The sequence below is a fragment of the Callospermophilus lateralis genome, chromosome 6 (genome assembly GCF_048772815.1).
Source record: "Callospermophilus lateralis isolate mCalLat2 chromosome 6, mCalLat2.hap1, whole genome shotgun sequence".
NCBI lineage: Eukaryota > Metazoa > Chordata > Mammalia > Rodentia > Sciuridae > Callospermophilus > Callospermophilus lateralis.
Genome location: NC_135310.1, coordinates 23,476,789 through 23,489,759, shown reverse-complemented (window position 1 = coordinate 23,489,759; position 12,971 = coordinate 23,476,789). Strand labels below are relative to the sequence as shown.

At 36.6% G+C, this 12,971-nt stretch overlaps 1 protein-coding gene across 4 annotated transcripts in view; it reads left to right on the top strand.

Moving 5' to 3' along the window:
* Utrn (utrophin) overlaps nt 1–12,666 on the top strand; it is a 508,059-nt gene extending 495,393 nt beyond the window's left edge. For 3 of the 4 annotated variants that reach the window (XM_076858171.2, XM_076858170.2, XM_076858168.2), the window contains 4 exons: nt 818–926; nt 2,175–2,267; nt 7,135–7,157; nt 10,596–12,666. In XM_076858171.2, coding sequence (XP_076714286.2) covers nt 818–926; nt 2,175–2,267; nt 7,135–7,157; nt 10,596–10,604 — 234 coding nt within the window. In that variant the 3' untranslated portion in view covers nt 10,605–12,666. The remainder of the gene's footprint in view (nt 1–817; nt 927–2,174; nt 2,268–7,134; nt 7,158–10,595) is intronic. The other variant, XM_076858169.2, reaches the window with a different exon arrangement.
* Nucleotides 12,667–12,971: the final 305 nt, after the last annotated feature.

Below are 12,971 nucleotides of genomic sequence, written 5' to 3'. Positions count from 1 at the left end.
AAACAATTATAACTTCTGCATTCTGTATATAAGGAATTTTGTTTTATAATTTGACCACATACTCATCAACATACCAATGACCATTTTAAAGATTTGGGTAAGAGTGCATTTAAGAAGTATCTGCTAGGTGTTAGAATGTTCCTGTCACTTTCGAAATACTCAGTCATCAACCCCTCAGATTCCTATGACATGGGCACCTGTTGCCATTTTTATAAATTTATTTATAATATTATAATATTTTATAATATTTTTATAAATATTTTATAAAATTTATTTTTATAAATAAAGAATCCAAGGCACAAAAAAATTGTTTAATTTGCCCAGAATTACACTGCTTCTAAATGGCAGAGTTAGAATTTGAATTTAAGCCAAATGACCCAAAATCCTGCTCTTATCCACTCTCTCCAATATTGCCTTTAAATCTGAACTAATTCTGTAATTAAATACATTTACTGTATTATAAGCCCAGTGCTAATATTTAAAAGATGAGAGAAACATGCTTCTAAGTTCACTTGTTCAATATAAAAATAATGGAAAAATGAAGAGATGAAAATGACATTGGTAAATGAATCCCTCAGTGTATCTAAGTAAGCTCTTGAAGTTGCCACACAGAAGGGAAGGACCACTTGTATTTCTCTCTAGTGAAGTACTAGTGTGCCCACCAGCTGGTGCTAAGAGCTATTTGAAAATGCCTGAAGGCAAAGACCTGCATCTGATTTAATTAACCAGGATGAGGGAGGGAACACTGAAAGGGAACTGCTTTCCTTCAGGGTTATTTGAATCCTGTCTCTACTCTAACCAATTCATATGATTCCAGCCTGAATCCGATTCCCGAATCAATGGCGTCTCCCCCTGGGCTTCACCTCAGCATTCTGCACTGAGCTACTCACTTGACCCTGACCCAGGCCCACAGTTTCACCAGGCAGGTCAGTACCCATAAGGCACTGCTACGTCCCGAATCTGCTTTGTATTTGGCCATTTGTTTGGTTTTCATTTCAAGGAGCCTTAGAGCATAAATGTGTATTCTCTTTGGTCTTAAATGAGCGCAAATCCATTTTAACAACATCAAAAGGCAAACATTTTAGAATAGTAATAAGTCATAATTTGCTTGTTTATATAGTTTATAGGAGTGGATTGAATTTTGGTGAAAGATGAAAAAAAATCCCTTTTTGGAATGAGCAAGAAATTAACTTTTTTTATTTGCTTCAAGAATTATTTTTTTTTAAAGTTGTCATATCTCTTTAATTTTCATAATTTTTACATGTTCAAAACATATTACCCCAAACTGTAGGTTTCTCTGCCCAGGTCTGGGAACTCATTTAAATCTTTATATATCTTGTGCTTGTAAAAATTACCTCTCCTTCCCTCTGAGGCAGAGGCCCCACCAAGGCCATCACTGGTCACAGGGAGACCTGTCACTAATGCTAGGAAGGACCTTCTAGGCATTTAAGAATGACATTTTGTTGAAATTCAAGTTCTACAGTTCTACTGAAGACTATATACTGTATCAAATTAATTTATCTGTAAGATATATTTTGGTACATTAATCAGAAGAAAAATTAAAATTAATATCAGTTTAATATTGTCTTAAGTAACTAATGCGACTTGATTATTAAAAAATTAAATTAAAAATATATGATATATATATGTATATATACACACACACACACACACACATATATATTTAGTTGTAGGTGGACACAATACCTTTATTTTATTTTTATGTGGTGCTGAGGATCAAACGCAGTGCCTCACTTGTGAGCTCTCTACCACTGAGCCCCAGCCCCAGCCCCAGTCCCAGCCCCTATATGGGTCCTTTTTTTTTTTTTTTTTTTTTTTGGATAAAAACATACTTGCAGTACAAAATAATGGATTTCCAACTAAGACATTGAGAATAGATTATTACATTACTTATTTTCAGTCTTATGTTTTACCATAGTGCATGGATCGTTTAGACACAAGCATCTAATACATTTTAATTATATAAAATCATATTACCAACAATTGAATATTAAAAATGTTTTGGATATTTCCTCTGAAATGGTCTTTTCAATGAGAAGTCATTTCCCATTGATGTTTTGAGGCCGGTCGTAGAATTTTCTCCTGATGTTGAGTGTTGGTGGGAGTCTGGGCACTGAATTCAGAAGTTCTGTTCTTTCTATGTGCTGTTGCAGCAGCAGAGGACCTACTAGTCCCACCCCAGGACACCAGCACGGACCTCACGGAGGTCATGGAGCAGATCAACAACACTTTCCCATCCTGCTGCTGTGAGTATGAAAGATCACGGCGTGCTGTGTCCCACCCTTTCGTTTTCTGCAAGCAGCCCCTTGTCTTCTTGGGTAGGGTAGCAAAAGCTCATGTTAGAAACAGGATTGAATATTATTTGAAATTAAGGCAAACATTTACACATATTGATAAAGAAAAAAAGCTCAGCCTCGACACCATCACGTCACGGGGGGTGCAGTAACAACACAGGCCCACTCTGAGATTTTTTTTTTCCATATGTCTTGTGAGTGATAAAAGGAAGGCAAATAAAATAATGTCTGATTTTAAGAAGAAATTATTCTCGTCAGTGCAAGCTATCATAAGAAACTTGTTTTACTTCAAAGGAGAGCTTTAGCAGCATGCCAAACAAGGCATGAAAATAGCCTTTCTAATGTAATTCCCTCTTTTCTTCAGATATTGCTGTCAGATGTCATTGGATTCTGGTATATAAAGGGATTATTTTCAGGGTTTTTTTTTCAGTTACTTTCTTTTTTCATGGGATAAAATAATCATTTTGTTAAGGCCAAATGATTTAAAGCATCACAGATTATGGCTTTGTGAATTTTCTATATGAACAACCAAGAACCAGAAAATCACCAAATAAAACATTCCAAATCCAAGGGGAAATTTTATAACGATTCTAAGTTGTTGATTTTTTTTCCAATTTTTATCTTTGGCATCTTGCCACCTTGCAATTTCTGCTGAGTTCTCACCTAAACAACCTCTGTGATTTCAAAAGAAACAGTCTACTTGTGTTCGTGTGTGTGTGTGCATGCACACATGTACACCCACGCATGTGCACACTACTTAGTGCCACACTTAATTTTAAATAATCTTCTAAAGAGTACGGAAATATTATCTGTAATTTCAGGGTGAAATCCTCTCACACTGATTTTAAAACAAGACAGCCACTAAAGTAAGATTTTACATGAAGCACACCTTCCCATTTCACCCTTTTCTAACATCTCCTTAGAAAATAACTAAACGAAGAAAAAGATACTATTAATTATCAATATTGTGGATAAATAAGATATATTGTCTTCATTAAAAGTTTTTCTTTCATTTTCCACTACTCTGTAGTTTAAAAAAATGCCATCATTAGCAAGATGTAAAGACAACTATTTAAAATATATTCTCTGAATTTTCAAGAGTGTTAGCCTAAAGGGAATATTATCAGTTCCACAAGTGCATAACTTTTTATTTATATTTACACGTCATTTCCCAGGTGTTTATTTGTAATTTTATTATTTTTCTTTTCAATATTTGCAGAATCATACTTACAGTGTATCAGTCGCCACATTTTCTGCCCCAAACATATGCACACACAACACACGCACACGCCCAAGAGTGTTTGCACATCAGCAAACACCCATATACATATACACACAGTGCTCATGTGCATGCACACACACACACACACACACACACACTTTTGACTCTTATAGAGTCTCATAACAGCTTAAGAGTCAGGCTGTTAGATTGTTGCTTATTTTCTAGGCTATATAGCCATCACAATAGATTAACAGATAAAATCCTTTATGTTAATTGTAATTCAAGGTTGAATTTTATTTTAGAGGTTTTGGTTCTGAGTTGTATATGATTTAATGGCTACATGAAACCTCATCATAGTTTTTGGTAAGAGTTTCAACATTAAATTTCTAAAGGATATTACTTTTTAGTTCAGCTTACACCAAAAGATGTTAATAATTAAAGAAAAAATCTACAAATCAAATTCTGCCTAGAAGTTTTTCTTTTTTAATGCCATGGTGGACATTTTCAATTTAAAAATCAGTTGGCAGTGAGAGCCAGGAGGGGAAGTTTGTATAAGTGTATGCCTGATAACGAATATAAAATATATAATTTCCATATTAAAATTTTCTTACAGATCCATGATTTTTTTAGCCAGTTTCATTTTCTAAAGCAGTTACTCTAAACTGCAGGTACTCTGAACTGTGGATTGTGTAAAAGATTGATCAATGTCATACTCCAAACAATATAACTAAAATTACATATATAATTATAGAGCAAAAAATGAGTTTTAAGAGGTAAATGTGTTCATTTCATGCTATGACCCCCACACACACCCTGCCATTTAAAGACATGCCTGAAATTCCTTTTGGTTGGTAATGTAATCAGCGGGATATTGGTTCCTGAAAAGAGTATTTATCTTTAAGGTACCCACATCAGAGGCTAATCCTGTTCTTTGTATGGGTACCTCTTCCCCTGAGTGGTTCTCTGTGGTTAGAGGTCTTGTCTGGAGCCCTGAGATTCCTTAATGGGGAGCTGGTTCCATGTCCCCCTCATCTTATGTTTGTATACCCACAGATATCTATAATTTTTATAGCTTTCCCAAAATCATCATTTCTGTGAACGATGAATGGTACCAGGCATGTGTTATTTTGAGGAATTCAATTACCTCTCACATAAGAAATGATCAAAAGTGTAATTTTAGAGTCCTTTGAAATTCAGATTTTTGTTTTGTTTTTTTGGCTTCTGTAAGTCATGCTGTTAGTTTGGGTTTAGTTTGATCTTCTTGGTATTTATATTTTGCTTTGACAGTATAAAAAATCTTCAAGACAGACAACTTCCTATTAAAAAAGCCTCAATTGACTGATTTCTAAAATTGATTATATGTTTTAAAATTTTTCCTAAAGTTATTGTGTATTTTTAAATTAGAGGATTAATTTGCTTGTGACATAGAATTGGTAACTTGTTACATGTTTCTGAATTGAAAGAATATGTGACTGATTACATTTTCTAACTGGAAAGATTTAGTTGACATTTTCCCAGATGGTATGCAGAAGATTCTGTAGGATCCATTTGTTCTAGTGCGCCTTTTAAGTTGCTCAGCTAGCAAATATTTTAATAAGGCTTCACAATTCCCTGAGCTTACTGACCACCTTTGGAGCATTTATCTAAACAAATCGTATTGGCACTCTCCCAATGCCAAACCAATCTCTTGAGCCCCTGTAACTAATGAGAACTTTAAAATTGCTTGTCACCAGCAAGCGATGAATTGATCTGCATGTTAATCTTGACTTTTGATCCTTAGTGGATTAAAAACTAGCATGGCCACAAATGAATTTCTTCTCCTGGCAATCTTGGAATTAAAATGAAACTCTGTATTCATAAATCCTAATTGCATGGATTGCTTATATTAACATGACTTTTTTAAAAAAAAAACATGTCTGCTTTAGAATGCCTCTGTTTTCAATAAATATCCCAATTGGTCCTGATGGCATTTTTGAATTATAGCCTTTTAAAAATCTTAAAATTACATAGTTTCTGAGTAGAAAGGAAAGCATTGCCTTCTTTTCCTGGCAAAGAGTTAATGAAGTGAATTTAATTGTGCTGCCAATTAATATACATGCTAAAATTTCCACTGACTGCTCTACCCATTTATTTTTTAGTGTAAAATATATTGCCACTTTTTTTTCTTTTATGTCCTTCATAAGTATGGGATACTTGTAGTAAGCTGAGTAATTTTGCTGATGGACCAAAAATACTTTTAAGGTTATTGTTAATTTATCAGCAGATTTCCCTTGTGAATCACCTGTATTTGTTAAAATTGAGTGACATTTATTAAAGACTCAAAACCTACTAAAATGGAATTTCCTAATTTTCTTCTGAAATACATTAATAAGATTTGTGCAGGGAAGTATCTATGGCCTTTTATTTGATAAAAAAAAACTATAGGGTTAAAAGTATTGATTTGGAGCACAATGGAATGTACTTCTGTCTAGGGTATGCTATTCGTTACATACAAGAAAAGCATAACTGTTTCTTTTAGAGAGAGTGTATAAATGCAACAGGTACTTGGAATCCACTTCTTTTCTCTTAGATATAACTTGCATATCTGATAGGGAGATTTGCTGTAGCCTGATTCTTGCCCCAATAGGGGAGTTCACACTTTCCTTCCAGGCATCATAGGGAGGTAATTACAAAAGCACTGGCACCCAGCCTGTGGTCACTGATGTCTTCTCCACCCTCTGCCACCCTGCAGAGGAAAATGAGAGTCAGCATGCTAGATGACTAGGTTGGCTCCTTTTGGACCAAGAACATAGGTTGCCATTACAGGGAGACTGGAACTCCTCCTTTTTACCCCTGTGTTGAACATTATTGTGCAGCAAAAGGGGATTGAAACATCTGAGACCTTAAAAAAGTAATTTGGTAGTGGCTGCCCTCACAAAGCCGACTGGATCCGACAAGCTTCACTGTTGTAGCTTCAGAACAAAGAGGAAAGTGAGCTATCTGGAGGCAGAGTGGAATTAGACGCCCCATTCTAACTTCTGCAGTGCTCTCAACTAGGCCTATCCTAGGCATTAATCCAAGTGTCCAGAAAGCTGGCAAGGAGTGGGCTAGTCCTTTCTTTGACACAAGCACATAGCCACCCTCTTCCCATAATTTCCAAGAGAGAGTCAGCTAAGGGTGGCAGAAACCAGACCCCATTGACTCCAAGTGGTCTGTTGGTCACAATTTATACTATTCAACAAAATATGCTGAATTTGTCTGTTCTGATACATAAACCAAATTCATGATGTGATTTAAATAGAAAGCTTAGAGATTTTTTTGCAATGTGCTCACTGAATGCTTTAGTGCATATTTATTTGAGAGAGCTTACATATGTTTTGCCTGGTTTTGGTGGGCTTTCTATTTCAAGTCACATGGGATATGAGAAACTAAGAGCTATCCCTTTTTAGAGCATTTGGGGTGAGGGAAGCTTGGTCCTTATTCTCCTATTAGTATCCATTAACAGTTGAACCCTTATCCCACTCTGAGTGGTATATGCCACACATTTGATGCATGAAAGCTGGAAGTAATAAAGCAAAAATAGGGCCTTTGACTGATTTCTTTTGTTTTCTTTTTCAGCAAATGTCCCCAGCAGGCCACAGGTAAGAATTAATGTCTTGATTGGCTCAATTGTTGCTGATCCTAACTCAGAGTAAGCAGATTAGCTACCATTGATTTTAGTCTTACTTCATTCTCCATATAAATACATAAACTTGTTTGGCATTTAAATGCTAATTGATTCTGTACAATAGTTTGTCAATCTGGAGGGGTCATAAAGGCAGGCTTCCAAGCCAGATTCTACAGATAGCAAAAATACCATGTGTTTGATCTTCTGTGTTCTAATGTCATGTTATATGCTATTTGGAAGTCACCCTGGGTAGATTTGGCCAACCACTTGTCTCTCATGTCTAGTTTGTACAGAACATTGACTTTAAAAAAGTGACTAGTACCACAACAGTGATACAAAGATTATTACTCTGGTGGGGAAAAGTTAGAATTTTTCATTTAAAATATTGTTGCAATTTGTTGGCAGCTATAGCTTTATGCCTTGCAGTATTTTTCTTAGCAGGGCCTCCTCATAATAATGTGCCACGGGACCACAGTAGATCTTTAGAAACATTTTTTTCCCACGAACTTGTTAATTTGTCTTTTTTCAAAATGGTGAACATTCTGAGTGTCTTATTGGCAGGGGAGCTGCGGTCTTGGCTGGAAAACACTATTCCATGTCACATTGGTGATGGCCATGGGTTTCTTCTGATTGCTTCTATTGTCTTAGTGAATTGAAAACTAGACTTCATCAGGGAGCGAGGCTGGGGAGGTGTCAGAGATGTAAGGAGAGAATGGAGGATGTGCTTGGAGAACACCAGAGCAGATGCCCCCAGAAATAGTGTGACAACCAGGCAGCAGTAGAGGACAGCATCCAATGTGCCAGTCATGAATTTAACAGGAGGCCAGCCTGCAGCCACATTCCAGTTCATAAACACAGGCACCAGAATTACTGTAGTGTTATTTTTAATATTTTAACAAAGTCAAAGTTGGGTCCACCCCATCAAGGAAAGAGGCAAAGTAGTGATTGATGATTGAAATGATTTAATCAGAACCTTAAGCTCAATGGTGAGAGACATTGAGTCTAGTGTAGGAGAGAGAGAGAGAGAGAGAGAGAGAGAGAGAGAGAGAGAGAGAGAGAGAAAAGAGGCAAGGCTGTATGGATCCAAGGGTGGATGATGTAGCCATTCTATCAGAAATAAACTGAAAGACTGGATGTGGTTGTCAGAAGGTGGGTTGATGGAAATGTTGGAGGAATGGTATGTTGCGTGAATGGCTAAGAGAAGAAGGGGACAGGATCACTGAAGAAGAGGCGCTCAAAGAAGTGAGAGGTCAGAGTGTTGGCAAAGTCATCTATGCAGGTGTTGAAATCATTGACTTAAAAAGAGGTTCCCGGTGGGTGACAATGAGTCATTCCTTCTTCAAGAAGTGAGGAGGTGATTCCAGGAGCTAGTAGGTGACTGTGTTTTGTATCTGAGATTCAAATGGGTGTTTCCATGGAGAAGAGAAAGAAAGAGGCTAACCCCGAACAGCTTCAGTGAGGCCCAGAAAGACTCTCAGGGTTGTGAGGAGGTGAGAGGAAAGTCATGTGTGACTTTCATGTGTTATATGGAAATCTGTATCTTTTTGAAGATCCAGATATTGATTAGGCAAGCAGGGAAGGAAAGCATCCAGAGAAGAGGTGGAGGATGTGGGTTTTACTGAATGATGGACATGTGATCCAGGGGCCATGGTGGGGCGGGGGGTTCAAGAACTAGGGAGATAGAACATGGGGACACACTTAGAGGAGTTAATATTTCTCTGTGGAACAGCATGTAGAATGAAAGGGTGACTGGAAATCTGGAGTATGTTACAGTAACCCATTAAGAACAAGGAGAGAGGCTGTGATTAGTCCTTGTGGTCCCAAGGTGCTGGCAGGGCCTGGGTGATTGTGGCCAGGAAGCAGAGAGGGAATCATCTTATAAATCCTCACGTACTTTACAGTACAGGTGCTCAGACTTTAAAGCCTAAAGTGATCTTAAAGACCTTCTTCTACATTATTTTCAGATTTTAAAAAATTGGGTTTAACCAGGTACACGTGATACATGCCTGTGATCCCAGCAACTCGGGAGGCTGAGGCAGGAGTTGAGTAATTGAGCAAAACCCTGTCTCAAAATAAAATAAAGAGGGCCAGGGATGTAGCTCATTGATAAAGCTCCATCCCCAGTACCAAGTACCATTAATTAATTAATTAATTTAAAAATAAGAAATTGAGTTTGAAAAGAGCTACATGTACCTGGATAGAGCAAACATCTGACACCCAGAAGCCCCCTTCTTCCTTTCTCCCTTCCCTCTTCATTCTTTTTTTTTTTTTTTCTTGAATCTTCAGCATTTTCTCTCTTTTCATTTTTCCATTTCTTGGGTCAAGTGGAAGTTCATGAAAAGTATTTTCACCTGGATAGTTGTGCTAACAATTATATTGCATGGGAGATATTGTCCACTCATCAATAGACACATCCAATTCCCAGGGATAATGATGCATAGAAATGATTTTAAAACTCTGCCAGGCATGGTAGCCCATGCCTGTAATCCCAGCGACTTGGGAGGCTGAGGCAGGAGAATTACGAATTCCAAACCAGCCTCAGTAACTCAGTGAGACCCTAAGCAACTCCTTGAGACCCTGTCTCTAAATAAAATATTTTAAAAAGAGCCTGAGGATGTGGCTCAGTGATTAAGTACCCCGGGTTCAATCCCCAGTACCAAAAAAAAAAAAAAAGATTTAAAAATCCTTTTGACCTATCAATATTAGTATGTATCAGCATGTTCTTTCACAGGTAAAATTGATCTCTCTCCTTCTCTGTCCTCAAAGTTCTTTGAATTTACTTTGGTTGGCACTGATTCCATATCAGAAATGAATGAAGTGTTGTTGAGATACCTTCAAAATACCCTTAAAAGACAATTTGACCTTGCCTTGGAAAAGTTGAGCCCGCTCCGTTGAGTGTGGTCTGAATTTGTATCCTCTTGCCTGGGACATTTTAAGTTTAATGGCCACCTCTGCACATCCTCAGATTACTCTTCTGCCTTCTCTTTCTCCTTTCTGGATCCCAGCTCACTACTGAGAGGCTGGATTGTCAGAATGTCGTCTCCACAGGAGACCTCTTATGACACCAAGAGCTGGGCTGGGTGCTCATTATATACTCACCACTGGTAGCTTCAACAGGAAGAAGCAAGTCTTCTTGATTTCCAGCCTGTGCAAAAGGAAGGGCATCCATACTTCCTTCCATATTAGCTGCAGTAGTGAAAAGGAGACTGGGTGACTTCAGAATGAAAGGGAAGGACCTCACCCCAGAGGGCAGAAGTCACATGAGAGTTAGGGGTGCCCTCTGAACTCAGCAGGAGGAGGAGGTTCCACTAATTCTGAAAGGAATGCTTCTATGGAAGAGTTGGCAGGTCTTTGCTACCTGGAATAGTTCATGCAAACCTTGTTCTGACTCTGCCATTTTCCCTTCCCACAGGCAATGTGAAGCATCCATCCAGCCAGCTGACATTTCCTGACTTACAGTATTGCCCTTTTCTGCAAATGCCAATTCCAAGTTCCATTTAATCAGAAGCTCCATGGCTCCTTGACACGTGCTGTTGAGCGCTGACTGTGTGTTCTACTGAGGGAGTAAAACACTTGACTATCCAAAGAGAAAAGGATGTTTTGTTTTTATAATAACCATATATTATTGTTTTCTTCTTCCCTTTCTATGCAACTGTAAATTAATGAACAGAGAGATATTTGGAAATGGTAATACATTTGTCACTGATTTGTATAATGTATACAGCATTGGGAAAGTGGGTGGGGGCTTTCTAATATGATACTGTCTTTTTAATAACCATGACAAAATTTGCGTAAGAATTAGAAGACCACTTTAAATTTTTACATTCCTTTTGCTGTCCATATTAACCTTGTACAATGACTTCATTTATTTCTTTGACTTTATTACATTATGTTTTGGTTATTTATAATTCATCTGCCACATGACCAAATAGATTTTGTGTATTTTTTCTATAATTTGGCCAAATTAGTAAGTTCATAGACTTAAATCAAATATTTTACATATATATATATACATATATAGGTATATGTGTATATATATATGGATTAGGCAACAGCTCTGAGTATACTATTGAACTTTATTTGACACCAGACACCTGCTTCTTCAGTAACCACTTGGATAACCACAATAAGAATCCTAAATGGCATGACCATTGGGATTTTTTCCCCTGCTCTTTATGCCTTTGTATAAGTAAATCTTGATTTCTTTATTTATTTCATGTCCCAATCTATACAATAAGAGAAGACAGCATTATAATAATCTCAAAGAACATTTCACCAAAGGTTATCCATTGAAGCATGTTTTTATTTTGATACAGAAAACAAATGTTGGCACAACATTTTCTAGTCCTGGGGTCTTGATTTTCATCATTGAATACATAGCCAGCTATTAGCTATTGTGAGACCAGGACACATCAATGTTGTTAGTTCCCCTTGAAGAAAATTTTGTTGTTTTTTGTATTTTCCAGTCCTTTTATCATTCTCGAAACTCGTTTCTGAAAGCAGACCCAAGACCCAAGTTCAGTGCATGTCTTCTTTTACCTTTTGGGGGAATGAGCAGAAGTGTTACTACCCTTCACTTAATCAGTGCATTTGGGAAGGATGCTTATCAAAAGCCTATGTCACTACTTCCAAAGAAGAATGAATGAAATGCTTAGTTGTACCCCTGCCTCTGCCTATGAGTGCATTCAGTTAGGTATTTGGTTCCTTTTTTTTTTTTTTTTAAACATTCAATTAGGTATTGGATTCCTTTTTAAAGAACATTTAATTGATTCATTGTAAACCTGTTACTTAATTACCAAATGTAGAGAAACCAAAAATAAAAATGAGAAAAATATGTTTTGATTCAAGCATATGTGCTTTTAAAACATCAGGACATTTTAACTTTGGGTTCTCTTTAACTGGGATCTGGCCAGGAGGAGGCTTAAAGTTAGAAATTGCTATTCTTTTAGAATAGGTTGGGTGGGTTGGGGGGGCAAGGGTCTATTTGCAGCATAGATATTTTGAGAAGAAGAAAAATGTTTTATATAAGAGGAAAGCCATGACCACCTTTCTACCTCAGATCCATCTTCCTCCATTGTATTGGAAATAGCTTTATGCTGTGCAGTCTGCAAAGTCTAGAGCTTTTATCAGGCCATATCATACCCAAGAAAGCACCTATTTAAAGAAAAAATTAAATCCCCTGAACTCAGAACTCCAAGTTGTAGATTTGGTGTTTTCCTTGTTCTTGGAGAAGTCATATGTTAATTTTTTTGCCTGTATTTGTATGCAAAATGTTCTCTATCTGCTATTACAGAAAAGCTACATAAAACACTACATTGTAACCTTCTAAGTAATAATAAAAAGAAATATATTGCAGTAACAACAATGGGAAATAAGTATATTATTCTTTTGAAATATGTGGTAAAGAATAACTCATAGATTATCATCTAATCTGGTAACATGTTGTATTTTTCATCCTGAATAAAAGTAATTTTAACACAAAATGACTTTGATATTCACTTGTGTTCACTACCAGACTCTGACCCTTGAATGCACATTAGTGAAAATAAACTATAGAGTGAGCCTATATGCTGATAAATCTGCATATTTTCTAGAAACTTTTCATATACTCCAGTTCACTCTCTTTTTTTTTTTTTAATCTTACTCTGTTGCCTCTTACATATATGTATAATTATGGCATTTTTAATTTCTTTTGTATATCAAAAGTTTATTGATAAGGAAAAATAATGTTGGATATAAAAATATATACATAAAGTTCTCTTGAGCCTTCATTTTTATAACTAGATGC